The sequence below is a fragment of the Triturus cristatus genome, chromosome 6, assembly GCF_964204655.1.
Source record: "Triturus cristatus chromosome 6, aTriCri1.1, whole genome shotgun sequence".
Taxonomy (NCBI): Eukaryota; Metazoa; Chordata; class Amphibia; order Caudata; family Salamandridae; genus Triturus; species Triturus cristatus.
Window position 1 is genome coordinate 955,044,608 of NC_140589.1, and position 22,886 is coordinate 955,067,493.

The following is a 22,886-nucleotide window of genomic DNA, read 5'->3' on the forward strand; positions in this document are numbered from 1 at the left end:
CTCATCCATGGGATCATTCGATTTGGTGTTTTTTCAGGGCTTTGTATAAATTGGGGTAAGTCTGAGATCTTTCCCTTGACCCCAAGTACTGCGCGCTGGGAGAGTGTGTTCCCACTTGTGTGGTGTGAGGAGTCGGACAAATATTTAGGCATTGGGGTGCACAGAGATATGGAGCAAATTATCAGACTAAATTGTGGCCCAGCGGTGCATTCCTTGGAACAGCATGTTGAATGATGGCTGAAACTCCCCTCCTCTCCCTTGCTGGTTGTGTTGCACTTGTGAAGATGATCGTGCTCCCAAAAGTTTTATATTTATTTCATAACATTCCCATTCCTCTCCCCAATTCTTTTTTCCTCACGTTGTGATCTCACCTTATCAGGCTGGTTTGGGGGGGTGGAAGACCTAGAGTTAGCTGGGACACCATGACATTGCCATATAAGAGAGTGGGATTTGGGGTCCCCAATTTTCAGGTTTACTATTTGGTTGCGCAGTGCAGTTTTGCCCACTGTTGGTACAACCCAGACGCACAAATTCTATATTCTAGACCTGGTGTGGATCTGGTGCTTCCCGCACCGCTCTGCATGGTATTGCCACATGGATTTCCGAGAGACCCCCGGGACATTCAGACAGTCTCCACCACTAGCTGGGCTTGGCGGAAGTAGGCGAGGGTGACTGGATCGGGTTTTCTATACGCACCTGAGATCCCAGTTATTAAGAAGCCTTGGCTTCCCATCACAGAGGAGAAGCTGGTGCAGCGCACACTTATTACATACTCTATGAAGAAGTTTGGGGATTTGTTCCCAGAGTGACATTTTTTCTCTAGCACGGAGGGAAGGAAGTTCAGTGATGCAACTTTTATGGACCAATTTATCTTAAGTAGGATACGGAGGGCACTCAGAGCTAAGGTTTCGATATATTCGTTGGAGCCCGAGCCCTTTCCTCCACTCACGCTCCTAAATTCGAGCCCTGGTGGAGAACACCTGATCTCCAATCTATATAATTCTTGCATGTCCTTAATCCCCAGCAGAGACACCAAGATACAGGAGGCATGGGAGCTGGACCTTGGGCACCCTATACAGGACTCACATTGGTCCTTTAGTTGTGTGTAAACCAAAGAGGTCTCCTTAAACAGCAGACATACGTTTATACATTTTAAGTACTTGTGGAGGGTCTCCATGACCCCGGCTAGGATTCACGCCATTGACCCAAATCGGCCGCACTCCTGTCTTAAGTGTGGTGGCCCGCGGGCAGACTTCGCCCACCTGACGTGGAACTGCACTAAGATTGGGATCTTTTGGAGAACTATTTTTAGGACTATAGCACAAATGACTCACCTTGAATTGGTCCCCACTCCTGAAGTGGCCTTTCTGGGATATGTGGAGGGCTCCCAAAGAAGCTGCGTAAATTTACCGCCATTGCATTGTTGCTTGCTAAGAGGGAAATAGCTCTCAAGTGGGCCAACCGTTTCTCCCCCACAGTGAAAGACTATTCAGTCTCACATACTGCAACACTAACTGCGAACTCTACGCCACAACATTACCCCTGTTTTCTCGTCCAAGGGATATTTGGGAACCATTAAAAAATGATCTACTAGAGACCAGTTCTGCCCCCACATCACAACAGCCTGCTTGGATTGTCCCCACGGGAGTGCGGTAATTTTTTAGGCCCACCGTACTTTCTGTATTATTGGGTTTATTACATCAGAACAGGTAGGAATGTGATGGCTGGAGTGGACTCGCTGAACAGGGTTGATCAGACCGGATAGTTTCAATATATGTTATATACCACCCTGTTGAAATGGATTATTGATAGCTTGTACACAAGTACGGTATCTTCTGTTCTCTTTAGACCGCAAATGATGTCTATTTGTTTTTACAAATGTTTTCTGATCGCAGTGAATAACCATGCAATGTTGTAAGCCAGATAAAAATTAAAATAAAGATACAAAAATTTAAGAAAAACTTTTGGCCATTGTGCAGGACTCTAAGCTTTGCTGGGAATAAAAGCGAGTACTTGACATTCAAAGTCAGTAGTTGTCGCTTGACTGCAAGGAATTTGTTTTCTTGAGGTTGCACTGTCTAAGTATAATCAGGGGAAATCATTATGCAAGCATTTTCAACCGTTAATTCTGGCAACTGGCGAGATTCTTGGAGGATCGTGTCATGGTAGGGCATTGGTTCTCTTCTGGGGGTGGTTGACATGTGTGGACCCTGTGTACACTGCCTTAGTCATCATATGGCATCCTTCAAAAGTCATAGGATCTCTGCATTCCTGCTAACCCACTCTAAGAGTTGTCTTTGAGTCGTCCATGAGATTTTCCTTCCAATCTGCAACATTTGCACTTGAATTATGAAATCTTACACTTAACAGCAGCGGTAATTAGCAACACTTCAGTCATGTTCCCTTTATCGATTTATGATCAGCAGACAAAAATCCTATGCGCGCATAATCCTGTGGGGCACATTGTCATTTGAGTACTTTACGCACAGTGAATGAATAGAGTGATGTTATGGTTTGAATCATGTGAAATACTGTGTACCTTGGAGTACGCAAGTGTCTAAGATGCAGTATTGGTGACAACACTTTCATATGCCATACAGCATTCCATCTCATTGGGGCCAACCATGTTGGTGATGTTTAGAATCCTGAAATTGAGATTTGTCTACAATAGATCCATTATGTAGTAATATAAACTGGCAGCCAAAGTGTTTATGCAGTAGGGGGTTAGGCCTACTTGTCCCAAGGACAGAAAACATATGAAAACTTGTTGCCCTTGACCACAAACAATATGTCCCGGCCATCCGGCTATAGGAAATCCACATCCCCGTACCACGGCCCTGTAAATTAAATGCTACCAGTGGACCTGCAGCACATATTGTGCCGCCCACTTAAGTAGCCCTCTAAAGCATGCAGCCCTAATGTAGTGTCCCAATGCCCTCTTGACTGGGCATTTAAACCCCCTTGCCAATCCCTAACCTCCCCTTTTATTACATATGTCACCCCTAAGGTAGGCTCTAGGTAGCCAATAGTGCAAGGTGCTGTGTAATTAAAAAGTTGGACATGTACTTTTAAGTTTTGAATGTCCTCGTAGTGAAAAACTCTAAAATCTGTTTGTCACTACTGGGAGGCCTACCTCTCACATAGGATAACATTTGGGTTTCCTTATTATATTTATTAAGCTCTAATTGCTAATTGAGACGAGATAGATGTCATGTTCGGTACCTGCAAAATTGTAAAAATTGACTTTTCATTAAAATTTTGAAAATGCAACTTTTCGAAAATGTGCATTCTCCTGCCCGTAGCCGTTTGGGTCACATGACTGGGTGTAGCTTAGAGTTAGTTTTGTAAATTCCTCCCAGACAGTCACACAATAGAGGGATTAGATGTACCTGAATGAGCCATCTGCTGGCAGGATGGGGCAGAGCTGAGCATAGCCCCACTTACACCTGAATAACCTGTGATCTGCCTTCACACAAAGGGTCTAACAGCCTTGTATTATCACTGCAGCCAACTTGGAGTCAGGACAGAGGAGGCAGAGAAGCCCGGGAAGCCCATATACTTCAAAGAACTTTTCCAGAAGCTTCTCCCACCTCCCAGAAGAAGGGCACAAGGGTATAAAAATAGGACTTTCAGACCCATTCTTCAGTTCACTTCTGGACCTGCAGCAGGACTCTCAGAGGACTGACTGCTGTGCACTCTTCCAGACTGCTGCTGTACCTTGTAGGACTGCTTTGCTATCTGGAGCCTACCTTGAATCCCCGATGGCCAACCCTTCTGTTAAGCCCTCATCTACACCTGCACCCAGAACTATTACAAGTGACTCCAAGGCCTCCTGTTCAGAGCCACAGGGATATAACAGGCTCCCACCATCTTGAACCTGCACCTGGACCCAGCCTGAGTGAGTCCTGAACTCCCACCAGGTGTCCAACCAGTCCTGGATCCTTGGTTGTGGTGCTAAAGGTGCCCCAATGGCCATTTCCCAAAGCTGAGGACTTAGACAAAATATTGACCTAAAAGTGGTCTGAGAACCAGGAGAAGACTGGGACCAACCTGCTTGCCTATCCTCATCGGGTGCATCACTGATCAAATTGACTTTGTGGTTCTTCCACTACGTTCTTCTGCGCAGCAGCAAATCGTGTCAGTGGACCTTCGCCGAAAGGGTATCCGACCTTGTGAAACTGTCCTCCCCTACAGCCCTCTGCCTCGTCCCACTTGAGTTTTCCGACTTTCATTTTGGGGAATAAGTTCAAACATAGAAATCTTCACTGGGGCTTCGACCCCAGGCCATCCGATGACTGCGCTCCCTCCTCGGTCACCTCCTGCAGCCTTGCCCTACTGAAGTTTACCTTCTCAGGCACTTTTCTTCAGGCATTTTTTTAAGTCCAAAGGTAAGCGCTTACCAGGCCCAATCCACTTCTTGTATCTGAACTGTTCTTCATAGAAGTTGGCCTTAACTTTAGACTTTGTCCTGGTCTCTAGTGGGACTAGATGTCCATGGTTGGCGCTTTGATCTTTTAAGTGCTATTTTCAACCTTAAACGTTTAAAATTCATAACGCCGGTTCTACTGATTGGGTTTTTGTAATTTTGGTGTCAAATATTTTATTAAAATGTACTCTTTTTCTCTAAATTGGTTTGCGTTTTTTCTTGTGCTTTGTTTTCAATTTATTACTGTTTGTGGGCTGCATAAATACTTTGCATATTGCGTCTAAGTTAAGCATGACTGCTTTTTATGCCAAACTACCCAGGGTTAAGCGCAGGTTAATTTAGTGAGTTTTTGTGGTTCACCCAGCAAGGGATTGTAGCTTTTGCTTGATCTAGACTCACACCCCAATCAACCAACAACCCAGTTTCTCACACCCATTAAGAAACCTAAGTAGCCTAGAAAGCATTATTGTTAAATATTTTGCTATAAGCAATGATAGGCTCACTAAAATAAATGAGGCCCTTGCTAAGCTTAATGTTGTTTCTCCTTCACTTCTTGCGGGCAGCAAGGCCTCTAAAAATACGGTGGTTCTGTAGCTGCGGCCATATCAGACCAATGTTTACCCATGGGCTTTAAGCAAACCTCTGTGGGCTTGGACTTTGCTTGGAGGGTACTGGCGTTAAGATCGCAGCGACAGGGCATGCCACCTCCTGTACAGGGGTGCACCTTAAACGTGAGCTTGGCAGAACGGCAACTGAGTCTGGGTGTAGCTGCAGTAACGTCATGATGCCAAACCTTGGGGTCTTTAGCATCGTGGCCGATTAGGGTACAGCGGCAATGCACAATATTTTAGATCTTCAACCTGCTGCTACTTCATTTGTTATTGTCTTTGCTAATGTTCCAACCCTGAAGACTGGTGTGAAGGAGGACTGTACTCATTTGAGGAACAAGGTTGTTCACTGGTTCAAAGGATGGTTGGGTCATATTCCTATTTAATTCAATCGTATTTACATGGTCAGAAGAGTCTTGGCTGGGTTTGGCTCCCAAAACTTAGTCTGGGTATTGTATAGTAGTTGGTGAACTTGTCAGTTGAGAGCCTCCACTGGCATAGTGCCTCTTCCTCCGAGGTTGTGTAGGCACCTACAACCCATCATTTCTGAAATCAGCCAAGCCTCATCATTTCATCATACTGTTGTCCAGTTTAGAAAGGATTTTTCCAATGTCCTCACCAGCAGCACGTTAGAACCTTTGAGCAATCTGAACACAAACGACTGACTGCATCCTCTTTCTTCTTTAGGTCATGTTATTGTAGCATCAAGGGACACAATTGTTAAAGATGGACTTCCTTTTTCCCCTTGGCTTTTTGTGTTGGAATATGGTGGACATGGTGGGCAAAAGTGACGATCCTAGTCAGGTGCCATTCTTGAAACATGCCTGCCAGAAACTTGGAAACGTAATGACTTTTTAGGTCTTTCATAGCGTTGCAGCGCATACGCTGCTCGCTCTGCGAGACCTCTTGTAATCGAGGAGATGTTTTTTATTGGCACGCGTCATCCTTTATGGTAAACGCTCGCTTTCTATTTGAAGTGAGGCTTGTTTGTTCCCTCCCTGTCTCCTTTTTGGCTCGCGCACCCGGTCTGGATCGTTTGCTCGCGGCGTGACACGGCGTCTCTTAATTAGCCACCAAGCGCTTTTTTCATGTATTCCAACAATGGCAACGCCCTGCAGAGGAGTCCTCCGTTGTGCGCTTTGCTTTCGCAAGGGCGATCGCGCTTACCCGGCGGCTGAATATCCATGAGTGCCAAACGATACCCTGGGGCCATACCAGGCGATACTTTGTAACCCCTAGGGCAAGAGCTGAAGCAAAAACGAATGCTGCTGTCTGACTTATTGATTTAAAAAGCAGTCCTCAGACCCGCTTAGTTCTGCTAACCAATCAACTTAGCACAAGTCCCTCTGTCCTCGCTATTTTTATCTGGACTCTCTGCAGCCATGCCATCTCCAGCGCGGTCTTCTAGAGCTTCTCGTGTGCACATAAGTTGTGGAGGCAGTGAAGGCAGCGCTGTGCGAGGTGGAGTGTAGCATACCACTGCAGCTCTCCCGAAGGCTGCTACATTCAGCCTGCCTCACTCCCACAAGTGACTTCCATTGGCCGCCCCCTCCCCCAGGAGGCTTGAACATTCACCTCCCTCGCGCACTCATCCCCGCCCTCCCTCGGGGGTTGACTCAGTCAGCTTGTCTCACTCTCACTGGTGACTATCACAATCAGCAGCCCCCCACCTACGCAATAGAGGGTGCAATGAACTTCCCCAATCAGCACCAATTTCCCACACGCAACAGCAACCACACTGGTTACTCCCCAAATCTGCGCCAATTCCTCACCCCAAGTGATTGCAGCTCCACAGAATACTGATAAATTAAGCGCCAAGTTTCTCACCCCTGGGCCTCCCCCAAAACTGTACCTCAACATGAGGCTATTTCTACAACAAGCAATCCCCCAGCACCACAGTGACTGGCGCAATCAGCGCCTCTTCCTCGCAGCACCCTCTCCACATAGCTCCAACATCAGTCATCTCCCTCATTTCCCAAAAGCGACACACATGGGGCTGCCGCATTCAGCACCTTCCGTCCCATACACACGCCCCGGCACAGGCACCCGCAGCAGTCCGCATCCCTTCCTCACTCCCAGGGCACCGACTGCCCGAGGGTGCGCCCTTTTCTCACGACATGGGGACATCCAGCAGCACTGCCAGAATCAGCTGGCTGGAAGATAGCTGGAGGCAACTGCGAGGGGGGACATCCCCCTTCCCAGACCGTACTACTCTGTAGGGGGCTAAGGAGGTGTGCCTAAAAGGCTGCACAGCTTCTTCTGCTGAAAGTCCCGTTATCTCCCCGCAGGAGCCCAGGCTGTGCTCTCGCCCTGGGAAGGAGTGATGCGACTTCAAGCAGAGAAAGTTACAAAAAGCCATATTGAGGACAGGAATGCAGAGTGCGATGAGTGATGTCAGAGGGCCTCTCCGTATCTCTAGCCAACCCTGACGGAGGTTGATGCACACTGCAGACACTGGCGTGTTGGCTTTGCTGTTTTAGTGCTTGTCCCCGGTTTAAATTTGCGATCATTTTCCTTCAACCTCCCAGTTTATTAGCAGGTGTAGCCAACCCGCCCCATTGCCTCTGTACACAGAGTGTGGATTTATTGTTAGAACTGGAGCCGTTGCTTTTGTGTTCACATACAGGTGCAATTTCTTCATAATAATGCAAGAGAACCAGGGGTGGGGAGCCAAACGCAAATATTGGCGAAGTAAGGGTGCTAGGCAGGGCTTTAAATGGAATGAAAAAAACGTGGGGTCTCAAAGGGGCGTGGCTGATGTAATTAGGGCATGCCTTGAAAAGTAATCTACAAATCTGTGCTTAGCATAGTGTGCTGCCAACTGGTAATCTGCTGCTTCTGTCTGTGCATCCAAATATATAATATATAGGGTGACCAGACTCTCAAAACAACAAGCATTTGCAATGCAATAGGTCTCGCATTTACGGGAGTTTGAGCTATTGACATTGCAAATAACAAAGCCTTTTATTTTTGTTCTAGTTTTTAAAACCGAAATAAAAGGCATTGTCATATACAATGCCAATAGCTTAAACTCCCGTAAATGCGAGACCTATTGCATTGCAAATGCTTGTTTCTAGATGGCAATTGTAGCTTTTCTTTACCTGCTTGCAGTTCAGAGAGGGCCAAGGGTGGAATATTGCTGTTAATAATTCTTAGCCTTAATTATAAACTGGAGCAACTGGATTCTGTTTCACCTAACTTGCTCACAGTTTGGTTTTATTTTTCAGTTCTTGGCGACTCATTGTTATTAATTTTTTTGCAATACCAACAGTGCACAACATACTGCAGATCTCTGCAGTTTTCTTTGTGGCCTTCTTGACAGGTGCCCTTACTCTACTGAAGTTAATACTCCAGTCATTTTTTTGGGAAACTTTAACTTACTTCTTTGCCAAAACTGTTGTATTACAGACAACGACAAACTTTCTTTTACATTTTCATTTTGCTCACATTACTCGTGATCCAGCGGGTTACCAACCTCTGCTACTCAAACACCATATACTCACCTGGGCCCATAAACACACATTCACATAGGCTAGTAAATACCACTGGGGGTCAATTCTTATATATATATCTTTTAAGAGATTAGTAACCTTTAACAAATCTTTCACTGATCAAAAAGTGTTTTCCTCTGGTCAATGGACCTATTAGTTGGAACTAGTTGATGGTGAAATGACATAGACTTATATTTCTTATTAAATTTGAAATAACCACAGTCGGGGAAAAGTTTAAATGTGTTATCTAGTTAAATTCATGTGAACCAATACCAAAGTACAGTACGTACTCCGTTTCTCCAGGGAAGAAAAAGCTATTATTTCAATAATCAGTCACCAATATTGGAACGAAGCTTCACAACGACAGTACTCAGAAAAAGAGAGGATAAAGAGAGCAGTACATTAACATTCTACACAGAAGTAGATTTACCTAGGATGGTGTGGAAACCAACCCCTTGGCCAAGGAGTTGGAAAGGTCCCCTGGGAAAGAACAGGTGACAAAGGCTGCAGGACAGGTTTAGGACAGGCTTCAGGACAGATGACCTCTTCTAGATACGACGCCTGCATCGCACCCCTCTCTGACACTATCTTCCTCCTCGATTCTTCCGCGATCTTCTTCTAATGAATCGACTTAAATTCCAAGTCTGCAAATCGATACTTCTTCAGCATTCGCTCATCTCTCGGACAGCATCCCGGTCTCTCAGCATCTCGGCATTGTATCATGTCTAACTAACTAAAACTAACTCAATTATACCTTTCATTGCTCATGTACCACACATTAATGTTTCAACTTTATGAAACTCCTAATTCTGATTGGACAGGCAAGAGGGGATGATCACACCATGCTAAGTTATAATAATTTTCTTTGGTTCTTTGTTTAATGTTACCGACCCTTAATTCTTATTCCCAAACTTTATTTCCCACCCGCATTTCACATCTTTATCAAAAAAATGAATACATATAACAGTTGTTTGTTCCATAAGCAGGATGTCCAGCAGGTTCCCAGGACATGTAACAGTGATGGCCTTGGACGGAATTGAAAATACGACATCATGGCTGCTGGGTTGTCGCTACTGTGCCTGCGGAGAGGTCACGTGGGGTACAGGCTTCAGACTTGCTCTTAAAGCCCAAATACGAACTAATAGAGAGGTCAAAAATAAACTTATTAATTACAAAATAAAATGATTTCACTGTATACCACCTATCTCTACTCTAATTCCATTTACTTACAAAAGCTCCCCCAGCATTAGCACTTAGTAAATAGCTTGGTTTAGTTTCAGCGAGGCAGATGCTTAGCATGTGAGCTTGCAAGCGGCCATTTTAAATGCATTTGCGCAGGTGCAGAAATTTCCCTCGAGGCGAAAGAACGTTATTCTGCGTAGATGCAGTTGATGCATGCGCAGTACAGTTTACCGCGTTAGCAGCCATTTTAAGTTTCACTCTGGTTACTTGTTAGTAAAACACGTAAGCAAGCTTCATCTTGCTAGAATATGTAATGTGGTGCATATTCATTTGCACAAAACTTTATTAATAGTGTGTTACGAGTTATATGAGAGAATTGCATCCGAGCAAGTCTCTTTTATACAAGTCCATGCTTCATCACTCACACTGAATTGATAAACTCAGTGGCTCACCATTACAATTTTTCACTGCAGGGGGGGGTGATTTTGTTTTTAATGTGATCGCCTCCTACCTTTACTGGGAGAGGATCATTCACTGTGATTTACATTTTTCCTAGGTATCCATGATTTTGATCTCCTCTCTGCTTATTTATGGTGTTCTCTGCAACACATGGAGTGATTATAATCCACTGACAGCTTTGATATCCTGGGATCATAACATGGCACCTATCAGAATCCCCTCACTAGGATTGAGGACTACCCAGATCGAGGCCGTAGACTCAGATGGAAGGTCATTAACCCTGAATCCTTTCATCTCAAACTCTTTCGAGCATGCCATGATGCTTTCAGTGTTTCTTGATGTCACGCTCCCTGACACTGTCTTACTTAGTTTCCATGAAGATATTAGTAACAATGTGAGGTCCCTTTTCACCTATACTAGGCACTCTTTGCATTCACCTTTCAGATAGATCGATCACTCTTGCACCAAGCCCCCATTGTGTTCTTAGGGAAGCCATCTAAGCTAACCCAAGGACTAGATCTAAAGTAGCTTCTCCTAGAGCTCTCTATACATCAGGTGTGTGATATAGGCAATGATTCTTGAAGCAGAAGGCGTAGCCGGATCTGATTGCTGCTAGTAGCTATAGGAATGACACACAACTTTGGGAGATTGTTGGCTGCCCATTATTTATCTCCGAAACAGGCACTCACATTCCCCCTGATATTTGGATCAGGCATTTTGAAGGAATCTATGGTGCCCCTTACTCTGCTTCTATTGACTCTGTTTCTTGCCCTCTTCTGCCAGCTGTCTTTGGTTTTTCTTTAACATTTGCCGTGCAAGAGTTTAGATGCTATTCACGACCTCTCCGATAACAAAGCTCCTGGCCCTGAGGTCATCCTGCTAGACTTATTTAAGTCCAATGTTCCTTTAAGGGCAACATTGCTCACTATTTATATCAATACAGCTCTCAGACGCAGTCTACCACCTTCTTGGTCCAGATTAGTTATTTTGCTGTTTTTTAAGAAGGGGAAATGGTTCTATCCAAGTTGAAGTCTTGGACCAGTGATTGCCACTTTCTTTCTGAACTTCAGTATGGTTTTCGACCAGGTAGATGGACAGTGGGTCACTGTTTAAACCTGTATCAACTCATAAATACAGTACGCAGCAGCTAGATCGGGTGCAATACCCTTGGCCTTCATGGACTTGAATTCAGCTTTTGACACGGTTAATAGAGAAAAACTGTGGCTCATGTTGAACATGGGGATTGGTAAAAACATTGGTCTATTTTTGTGTGATCTGCACTTATGATCTCTTCTGTAAGGTTTGATAATAAGGCGGAGTGTACAGAGAACTTTTCACTCAGTCGAGGTTGCAAATAAGGTTTTGTCCTGGCTCCCTTTTTTATTCATATTGTGTGTTTACGAGCTGGAACAGGTTTTATTGGCAGGGGAATGTGATATGATTATGATAGGTGGGCGGTCCGTCACAGCACTCCTTTACCCTGATGACACAGTTAACATCTAACAAACAGTTCACAGCTTGCAGCATTTAGACACCTTTGTCAGTTACATTGATAGTCCAGAATTAAGTATTAATGGTGCGAAGTCCCGCACTATAATAATGGGACACAAATCCACCAAACTCAAAACCTATTTTAGTAATGGCAGAGCACTCAGCAAAGTGAACAGATTTTCTTACCTTTGTATCCTGTTTGACTCTACTAGCAGTTGGTCGCCATTGTGAGGGCCAGGAGACATATATTTGCAGGACGTATTGCTTTGGTCTTTGACTTTGCTGCTAGGTTAGGGCATAAAGATGTGGCAGCTATGCTTGAAGTTTACAAAGTGAAATGTGTGGCCATAGCGGCTTTGGAAATGCTCTACCCAAATAGTTCAACCACTTTCATTGTCCAAGAAGATCTGCGCCCAGCAGTGTCTACTGCCAATAACACTTGGGGCTGAGGGCTAATAATAAAAAAAAAAAAAAAAAAAAAAAGAATTTACCTGCCGCTGCTGCTGCCGGGTGCCGCCTCAGTGCTCCTCGGCTCCCATCGCCTCAATGCTTCTCTGCTCCCACCGCCTCAATGCTTCTCTGCTCCCTTCCCTACGCAATCACGATGCTGCTCTTACATGAGAGCAGCATCATGGTTGGCCCGAGCGGGCTGAACTGCTGCTCATTTAGGGCGCGGCAGTCTGTGCTGGTTCTCCCCCCAGCTGTGTAACACGGCCAGGTGGAGAAATGTTAAGCGTGCATATCTGTTTGACCGACCTAAGACGGATGGCCAAACAGACATGCGCACTTAAAGTGCACCTACCACATTTACTCCTTAGAAGACGATGCTGGGATAGAGAGAATGGCCCCGCCCCACACTTGACTTGGCGGACTAAACAAAATGATAATAAAATAGTTTTATTATCATTATATTTTTAATCTGCCACCTTTCAGCAGTGGGACGCCTTTCCTCTGCCAGACATCATCTAAAAAATATATACGATTGTTTCTGTATCTGGGTCGAACACTTGCAAAAAGAGACATAGCCGTGGTAGGTAGGGCGGAAGTCTTCCCCCCTTATCCCCATCCCTTGCTGGGTGGAAAAATGGGATGGTTCATTGCATGGGGCTAGAGGTCATGGTGTATCAGGTGAGGGGATGTCCCCAGAAGCACCCTAAAATATGGAAGAACTGGGTAGCCTTAAGGGGAATTTTTGGGGAACCAGTCAGTTCATACATCGAGGAAGAAATTCAAATGTACGGAGGTGCGGGAAAGGAGAATGGAACAAAAGACTAAAGATCAAATTGTTGTAGAAACCATGTTTTGCTGTCTTGTGTTTGGGTGGGATGGGTGGTGTCAGATGTGCGTGTTTCTTATTCACTTTCATGAGGATGGTGATTTAATCACCCTGTGTGTATGTATCGGCCTGTGGGGCCATTACTGTAAAACCCAATATAATTTATTATTAAAAAATAGACATCATCCAGTTAAGGCCTCTAACTTTGACTGTCTATCATAATCGGGTGATTCTCAAAGACGGTATGAGTCTTGACCGCGCCCTTTGAATACCGTGGCTTAGATATGTTCATAAAGGCTTTTTACATTTGGGACGTCCTGCTCTATTTGACAATCCAGAGAGCATTGTTAAAGCATATTTAGCTTGGGTTAATACTGCCTTCATCAGTTAACAACCTGTGTCAAAGGAGACTAATGCATTCTTGAAATCTTCTGTAAGATCTAATATACTATTAAAGACTAGGGAACAGCACCTTGTTTACCGTACTCGGCTTCCCATACAGACCGTCTTTGATTACACGACATCTTCGCATCGCACACATGATGCGCTAAATGTAATATTAATGCCTTTCCGGACCCTATGAACACTATTCGGTTAGAATTGGGAAGATTTTGAATCCCTTGTGGGAGGGAATTAAAACCATGATTTATAAGCTTCTATCTGAAAGGACAGAGCCTTGAAAAAGTCACGGGATATTGGCCTTATGCGACGAACCCCCTGTTGGCTGTTACTGTCCAAAGGAGATCTTTCAGCCTGGAGATACACAGGATTAAAAAACAAGAAAACTTACAATATTTTGTGCTTACTTCTTCACCTTGATTTCCGATCTAAAAATTATTGTTTTAACGTGTGCTGGGGATTTGCTAAGAATGTAGAATGTATTTGTTGGCCTAGGTCACAAAGTTTTTGAGGAGGTTGGTGGTTCGCCTCACCCTGTTAGCACGTCACCTAGATATTACTACCCTGATTAATCAACTAGTGGTATTTTCCTTTGTGGCGCCTAAAAACCTACAACAAACATTCCACTGTAGCTAGTCATTTACTATTAAAGACTACCATGTTAGCGGAGCCATATTTGTTTTATGTTATGACTAATTCTCATTGTTTTTTGTTGACCCATTTCTGGCTAAATATGTTTAATTTTATACTGAGTGTACCAAAGGGTCGAACTATCAATGAGGATGCCTGCATAAGTCGCTGTCCAAACAAGATACCTTGCACACTAATTTGATCTGCCCTATTTATAAACAACTGCGCATACGCTTTTTAAAAAACCTTCTGGTTGTTAAGAATTTTACACAAGTTAAACTTGCGCTGTTGTACCTACAGCTACTCCGTGATGGGCATATTTGTTGGCATGTCACTTGTTTTTTAAATGGCGCTCTTAGGCTGATGAATTCCATGATTTTAGATTGAGGTAATGTTTTTCTTACCTTCTGTTTGTTGCAATGTGTTTGTCTTTTTGCCTTTTACGATTTTAAATCGTACAAAGTATTAATAATTGAACAGAAATTTCTGCATAGCTGTAAAGATTTAGGAACAATTTTAATGTGCACACTGCTCAAAGGAAGGGTGGTCACTACATTTTGTTTTTGACACATTGGCAAATCCAACACATTGGCACTTGACCAGCACACAGTGCTTTTTTTTAAAATTATTTTGTTTACAAACGTGATATGTAAAAAATAGAACAATAGATAAGTGGCCTAGTAGCCCAGGCACAAACATGCATTCCCTTTTAGGCAGCAGTGCACATGTGATAGGTAAAATGCTGTCACTTGCATGGCAACCATTGGATATAGTCAGATGCCTGCTCCACACCATATGCTGTGGTGGGCAGAAGTCAAATGTGAATGAAACTTGAACTGACCAATGGATGAATAAGGTTGACCGCAAGCCACTGTTATTATTTTTTGGGGAAAAAAATATAAACTTGGTGAGACCAGGCCAGACCTACAAAACCTGGAATGGAAAAAGACTCGCTGCTTTTTCTTGTATGACTTTGTTTTGGAAAGAGGGAAAATGCAAACTGTGGCTGTTTCCCTAGTGATTATCTTTCGAACATGTAAGAAGGGCATGAATATTTCTCTTTTCATGGGTTCTAAGCATGCTCCTGATGGTCATCACTAGATTTTTACATTCTGTTCTCTAACGGGAGAGTTCTATAATGACTAGTGACTGCACACAGCATGAGAGTTCTAGACAAGTTTCTCTGTCAGAAGTATCGACACAACTTCTTGAGGCTTGTAAGGATAATTTACTGATATGATTTGTAATATTAATTCTAATGTTTTTCAAATAAAGGTATTGACTGTCAAAGTGGATTGGAAGAGGCTTCCACAGAATGATCGTAGTCACTGTTCTTGAGCCATTGAATTAGGGTATCATTGCTTCCCTTATTGGGTAAGCTGTTTGAAGGTCAAATCAATAAACAAGTCACAGATTACCTTATGGTCAACAAGATTCTGGACCCGTCACGGTTTCGGTTTCAGCATTCCCATAGCACAGAGTCAGCCTGGTTGCCATCACTGGCCATATCAGATGGTCCCTTGATGCCAAAATTCAATCTCTGCTTGTGCTGCTAGATGTAGCCACAGCATATGCTATATTATCTCAACCAAGATTGATTCTTAGGCTGCAGGAGATTAGAATCCAGGTTTAGCATTCGAATTAGAATGGCTTAAGGATTCTCTCACCAATAGAACCCAGATAATTACTTTAAGCTCCTACAAATCCTGTACTATGCTATTGGACAAGGGGGTGCCCCAGGGTTCTTGTCTTAGCCCTACCTTATTTAACATCCATTTGCCGCCCTTGCTAAGATCATTAAAGTCTTTGGATTCGAGGTAGTATCTTATGCTGATGATACTCAGCTATTTTCCTTTGATGAAGATCTGACCAAAGCTAGAGGGAGTTTTTTAGTGGGTATTTTGGAAATTGCCAAATGGATGACAGTAAATTGCCTTCCGTTCAATGGTGGTAAAACTAAAATCATATTTGACAAGGCCCAACAACTCTGGTATTTGGACTGGTGGCCTTGGGAACTGGGTACTGCTCGAAGTCCCAAATATGCAGTCAAAAACCTGGGTGTCCAATTGAACCGAACTCTCTCTATGATGGAGCCAGTTTAGTCTACTATTGGCATTTGCTTCCACACCATGCTCCTGTTGAGAGCTTTCAACTTTCCGCCGCTGTCTGCAAGGAAAACTCTGGTTCAGGTGCTTGTTATTAGTCATCTGGACTATAGCAGTTAATTATTGGCCTCTGCAAATGAGACGTTATCTAAACTAAAAGTGGTGCAAAACACCGCTGCATGTCTCATTTGAAATCTTCCAGCCGGATGCCTTCCTCTTCTCATTTGCGCTCGCTTCATTGGCTACCAGTCCGAAAAGGATCATCTTTAAAATGTATGGAATGACATAACTTGCTGATTGGAGAAGACCTCAGCTACTTATCCTCAAGGCTTACTTCTTATCGTCCATCAAAACTCCTTAGATCTAGTGAGAAAGTGCTTTTGATAGTTCCACAGGTTAGAAGGACCCATTCATGGAGCAGATCTTTCTCTTATCTAGCCCTGCTGTATCGAAATAGATTACCTCTGCACATCCAAATGTGTACTGAACATCTCCAATTCAGAAAACCTCTTAAGACTGCGCTCTTCTAATACAGTAGTTTCCACCTTTTCTGTGTTTTTGCTTGCACTCAGATGATTTGTGGGTGATTCGTACGCAGTATAAATTATATTAACATAACATAAAATTTCTGTTGCAGCTCTGCCAGTAAAAGTAACTACCATTAATTTTCCTACATATTGTTTCTTTTCATATCTCCAGGCAACCAGCCCAAATTTCCTTCAAAACCAGGAATGTGTTGTATCCTTCTTATGGGAAACTGATGCTGCCTGTCCAGTTACTAATACAAAATACGATAGTGAGGTGAGATAATGAGTTTAATATTACTAAGGATTATGCGCCTCTTATTGCAAATTTTGTTGTTGCTTCTTGCTGCTTTTACAATTGGTCTGCTGTACTGCTTTTGCTAGGTGTATTCCACTGTTTAAGATATTCAGTAGATTTACGCTATAAGAATAATTGACCACTGCCTTAGTCGATGTAAATTGGGTCTTATACGACAGCAACTGTTGGATATTATCAATTTTTTCTGCATTAAGAATAGATCTGGTCATCTTGAGCGCTGCATCAGTTATTTAATTTCAAATTTGTTATTTCACATGTCATTGTTTTGTACTATCTAGTAACTTACTAACTAGCACCGAAACTGCCCTGATCGTAGCCACTGATGACCTACAAACCCTCCTCGACCGAGGAGAAACAACAGCTCTGATTCTCTCTGACCTCTCTGCAGCCTGCGACACCTTTTTCCACCACAAGGTGATCAAGACACCACCACATTGACATCCAAGGGGATGCACTCAGATGGATCATCTCCTTCCTCACCAGAAGAACCCAGAGGATCCACCTCACACCTTTCACCTCTGAACCCAATGAGAGCACCTGCAGTGTCCCCTAGGGCTTATCTCTCAGTCCCCCGCCCTTCAGCACATGTATATGACCCCACTGGCCAACATCATCAGATCCTATGGTCTCAACATAATTTCCTACACAGACGACACCCAACTCATCCTCTCACTCACAGACGACCCCATCAGTACCAGAACAACCTCCAAAGATGCATGACAAAAGTCACCGACTGGATGAAGAACAGCTGCCTGCAGCTGAATACAGATAATACGGATGTGCTGATCTTTGGCAACAGCATCAACACATGGAATGATTCCTGGTGTCCATCACACCTAGGACCCGCACCCACTCCCTCCAGCCATGACAGAAACCTCGGAATCATCATTGACTACAAGCTTACCATTAAATCACAGATCAATGCGGTCTCATCTGCCTGCTTCTTCACTATTTATGCTACGTGCGATCTTCAGGTGGCTACCCCTACACACAAGGCTCACCGTGATACAAGCCCTCATCACCAGCCGAATGGACTATGGCAATGCCCTTCATGTACGAATCGCCGCACACCTCCTGCAAGGACTTCAGACCATACAAAATGCCACAGTCAGACTCATCCTCGCTCTTCCCCAACAAACCTGCATCAAACCCACCTCAGGAAACTCCACTGGCTCCCCATTGAGAAGAGATGCCAATTCAAGCTGCTAACCCACGCACTCAAGGCTCTTCACAACTAAGGACCTGCCTACATTAACCACTGCCTAAACTTACACCAGCCATTGAGAAAACTACGCTCTGCCTCCCTCTCACTTGCCCATATTCTCCGCATCCTACCTAAGCAGAAGTCGAGGACGCTCTTTCTCCCACATCGCAGCACAGATGTGGAACAGCCTCCCCATGCACTTCCGGACCGTCACCTCACTTCTGGAATTCTGAATGGCCCTCAAGAACTGGCTTTTCGAATGAGCCCCCGGAACCTGCAAGAGCCTGGCTACCCTATTGGGTGATTAGCCGCGCTTTCTAGATCCTGATCGATTAACTATAAACATGATATGTGTAGCATGTCTGGCTGTAGATGCATGTGCTCTTAGTTCTCTTGCCATCTAGTGTTGAGTTCGTAGGTTTGCAACTTGTTTTTCTTCAAAAAAGTCTTTCAAATCACTATGCATAGTGACCCCTTCCTTAGTTAGCAATGAGCATGGGCATCACCAAAATTGTTAGGTTGTTTTTCTCCGTCATTGGGTTCTAGCATGCTTTGACGCAGCTCCCGGATTCAACTTGTTCTCTGTTTCCAGTACGAAAACAATGAGAGAACCTTTGACAGTCATTTTTTCGTTTTCTCCCGTGATGGGTTGTGGAGACCATTACTGAGATCTGGGTCCCGATTCTCAGGGACCCCCACCTCTCGGGGCTCCTTTCCTTCACTGTAACTCTGAAGAATGAAGCGGTGTGGAGGATGATGGAACGGAAGCCTTTTAGGAAATGCCTTAAGTGTGTCACAAAATATGCCTGGGCCGACTCTCACAGGGTTTGTAATCTGTGTTCTTCCCCAGAGCACAACGATACTCGGTGCACCTCCTGCCTCTTCTTCAGGTGAAAAAAGACCCTTCAGCAGTGGATAGACGGATGTTGGGCCCATCTCAAGATGCAGTAATCCTTTGAGAAGATGCTGGATGTCTTCAGTGAAGCTGATCCACTAGGCGCTGAAGAAGAGGATGCGGGTTCCGTAGGTGTCCGTGCCCACCAGCCCTACCCAGAGGTCATCAGCTCTTACGCCTCAAAGCCTGAACAGATGGAGGAAAAGGAAGTGGACAAAGACTCTGTCCCCCTCAACACCCCTCTGGGCACCAAGATGACACGGAGAGTTTGTAGTTCTGTTGACACACCACCTCACAAGCAACATTACCAGCTGCACACCGAACAGAACTCTACCTCCACAGTGTTGGGCTTCTAGGTTCACGAATAAGCCATCAACATTGAGGTAAGGCATCAGAGCAGAGACTGGATCCAGCCAAGATGCTTGACCTCAATCAGTCTTCGGGTCAAAAGACATACCATGGCTCCGAAGCATCCAAACACACTTCTAAGCCAAAGGCCTCATCAGTGCCTCAGGCACATTTGGTGCTGAAAACTCTTGTCTGCCCCAAGACCAGCCTCTATGCCAGGCTCCCAAGACTCTGATAGATCGTCTTTGAGAAGCTTCAACATAAGCTTAATGAGAGGCATAAGACAAGCCATCAACCCCTGGACAGGGAAGATTTCCACAGGTGGCCCAGTGAAAATCTTTCCTATTCGGGGAAGAAATGCAGGCTCACCTTTGAGTTCACCCGTGGGCCTCATATCTCTTTGGTACCTTGGCTCCTGCACCTAAGAAGACACTAATCGATGAGGCCATCAGCCCTCCACCTCCATTAAAATCTCCACCACTGCCACAACCCCTCCCTCTAGCTCCCCAGAGAGGTCACAACAGTCACTTTCAGGCACAGCCAGTCCTAGTCCCTACTCCCTTACAGATACATTTGACACCCTTCATTACCCTCACTCCACTGACGATCCCTAGGAAGACTATGACGTAGAACCTCCCTGGGGACACTGACCTTGGGCCTGTCCAAGTTAAGGATTCCTAGACACACCACTGCATACTATGGGACCATCCAACACGCAGCTGCCTAGCACAAAGTCGACCTGCACACCATTCCGAAGTATAAAAATGTTCTTGTTCGCCAGGACGGAACGTTCGCTCCGGTTCTTCCCTTTGTTCAAGGGCATGCTTAAGACTACCCTGGTGACATTCAAGAAGCTAAGTAAAGGAAGTAAAGTCCTGGATAGCCACAGCCTGAATAGAGAAGAAGTTCAAACCTCCATTTGCTGTCCCCTTGTACATCAGATGACATGCCCGCCACAATTCTGTAATGATTGCCACCACCCCAATCAAGCAGCAGCACAGGACAGGTGATGCCCTCTGGATATGGAGAGAAACATACTGGCAAATCACTAGTTCTGTTGGCCCCCTGTCCTGCTATGACAGAGCACAGAGGGATGAGGAACTGCTCCAGAACCTCCCACCGGAACATAGGAAGAGGAGGGAAGGGTTAGTGGCAGGCGGAATACTAATCCCACTGTCTGTTGTGTCCTGAATGCTACCGTCCCCTCACCCAGAGCGGTTAATACCTCCATCATCTTACACAAGTACTCCTGGCTGTGCACATCTGGGTTCAAGCTGGAATGCATCTCATCAACTTGCTATTTGATGAGGAACCCCTTTTGTGGCCACAAATTGATGGGATGCTGGAAACAATTAAGGACACTGAAACTGCTAAGACCATGGGTGACCTTCACACAATATCAGATATGGGTTACTTTCGGAGGCAGCATTGTAAAGGGAAATCCAAGACCACATCCCCTGACCAGTCACAGTCTTATCAGCACCAGCACAGGTCTACTACCAGCAGAGGGGCAGAGGTTATACATGAGGTTCCTTCTGGGGTAACGGCTTCAAAGGTAGAGGCAGAGGCACTCATCCAAGGGTCCTCTGCCTCCAAGTAGTGACTTACCTCTCATCCCCCTAATTGAACACCTGTCAGGGGTAGACTTCAGGGGTTTCTTCTCTGCTGGGATGAGATCACCTCCAATCGGTGGGTTCTTTGCATCATCGAGCATGGCTGTTGCCTTGAACTCACCTCAGCCCCTCCAAACATCCCTCGGCTCCGAAAACCAGCACTTTCTTCAAGAGAAAGTTCAAGCACTCCTCTTCAAGGGTGCCATAGAGCCAGTACCACCGCATCATCACTGCAAGGGTGAGTACGCCCTATACTTTCTAATCCGCAAAATGGATCGACTCCTAACACCCATACTAGCCCTCAAGCCCCTCAAAAGCTACATCCTCTCCGAACACTCCCACATGACTACTCTGCAGGATGCCATCCCATTGCTGCCGCAAGTTGACTTCATGATTGCATTCGACCTGAAGAATGCTTGCTTCCACATACTCATCCATCCCGCTGACCGCCTGTACCTCCGCTTCGTGGTAAGTGGCCAGCATCATCAGTGTGGTCATTGGGTATCTCCACAACCCATAGGTTTTCACCCAGTGCCTAACTGTGGTAGTTGGCTTTCATGTGTGCCCTTATTTCACAATTGGCTAAAAATTGGCTGATCAAGAGCGTGGGCAAGCAGCAGTGCCTGGCTAACTCCCGGAACACAATTTCCCTTCTTCAGAGGTTGGGATTCACTATAATTACCATCAAATCGCATCTTTAGCCCTTATTGGGGGCCATTCTCAATTCAGTCTCCTGCAAAGCTTACCCCATACAGGCGTTCCAGCAGCTGCTGCCTCACAATCAGAACAATGATGAGTCCTACATAGCCAGAGTTCCCTATGCCAGATCACACATGCGTCCTCTCAAGCAGTTCCTGTCAGCACAATGTTCACAGGCAGAGGGTCACTGGGAAGATCTAGTGTTGATACAGGCCAGCACCTATCACTTTCCACAGTGGTGGAACAGCAGCACCCTGTTGCAGGGCCAGCCCTTCATGGACCCCATTCTGCAGAAGACCATCACCATGGATTCTTCACTTTCACATCTCCAAAACCTAACTGTTCAGGGCATGTGGTCACAGCAACAGTGGCGTCTCCACATCAGTCACCTCAAGCTTCTAGTCAACCATCTAGCTCTAAAGGACTTGATTCAGTTTTTTCAGCACAAAGCAGTCCTCATAAAGACAGGCTACAGGACTGCCATGTACCATCTACAGAAGCAACGTGGCATACACTAACCACAGTTGTCAACACTGGTGCAAATTATTTGGCACTGGGTGATACACCATCTGATTCACCTCATTGTGGAGTACTTACCGGGAGTGGAGAAAGACTTTGTAGGCCTGCTCAGCTAGATGCATCAAAAAGTCCACAAGTGGGAACTCAGACCTGCAAGTCCTGCTCCCATTCTTTTGTTTGGGGGGGGTCCCTGAGATCGAACTCTTTGCCACTCCACAAAGCACAAAATGCTAAATCTTCGCCTCCAGGTTTCTGCACCATCAGTATATAGACAATGCTCTATGGATAAACTTTGCCTATGCTTTTCCTTCTCTCCCACTCCATCTATACATGGTCAGAAGCATAGGACTACTGTGCTTACCCTCATTCTTGTGTCTCCCATGTGGGCCAGATGACCCTGGTTCTCAATCCTGCTCAAGATGTCCATTGTTAGCCACGAGAAACTCCCCAACAGGACCTTCTCATGCAAACCCTAGGCTTCAAGAATTGATTGATCCTTTAAGGAAGTTCCATAGCTGAGTAACTTGGAGACTTCTAGTATGCATGAAACACTAGCTTCAATACGTATATCAGCACATGCATCATATGCCTTTGGCTATTTTGCAAGAACTTTGCATGCCCTTAGAAGTTCTTATATCCCACAACTGTCAGTTTCAAAGTTTACTATCTCAAGACTTGTAAATATCCACCTCAGATTA

General features: G+C 45.0%; 1 protein-coding gene across 1 annotated transcript in view; it reads left to right on the top strand.

The window, feature by feature from the left end:
* Nucleotides 1–22,886, top strand: part of IGF2R (insulin like growth factor 2 receptor) — a 1,674,612-nt gene that overhangs the window by 665,997 nt on the left and 985,729 nt on the right. Inside the window, exon 20 of the mRNA XM_085611652.1 lies at nt 16,767–16,868. Coding sequence (XP_085467778.1) covers nt 16,767–16,868 — 102 coding nt within the window. The remainder of the gene's footprint in view (nt 1–16,766; nt 16,869–22,886) is intronic.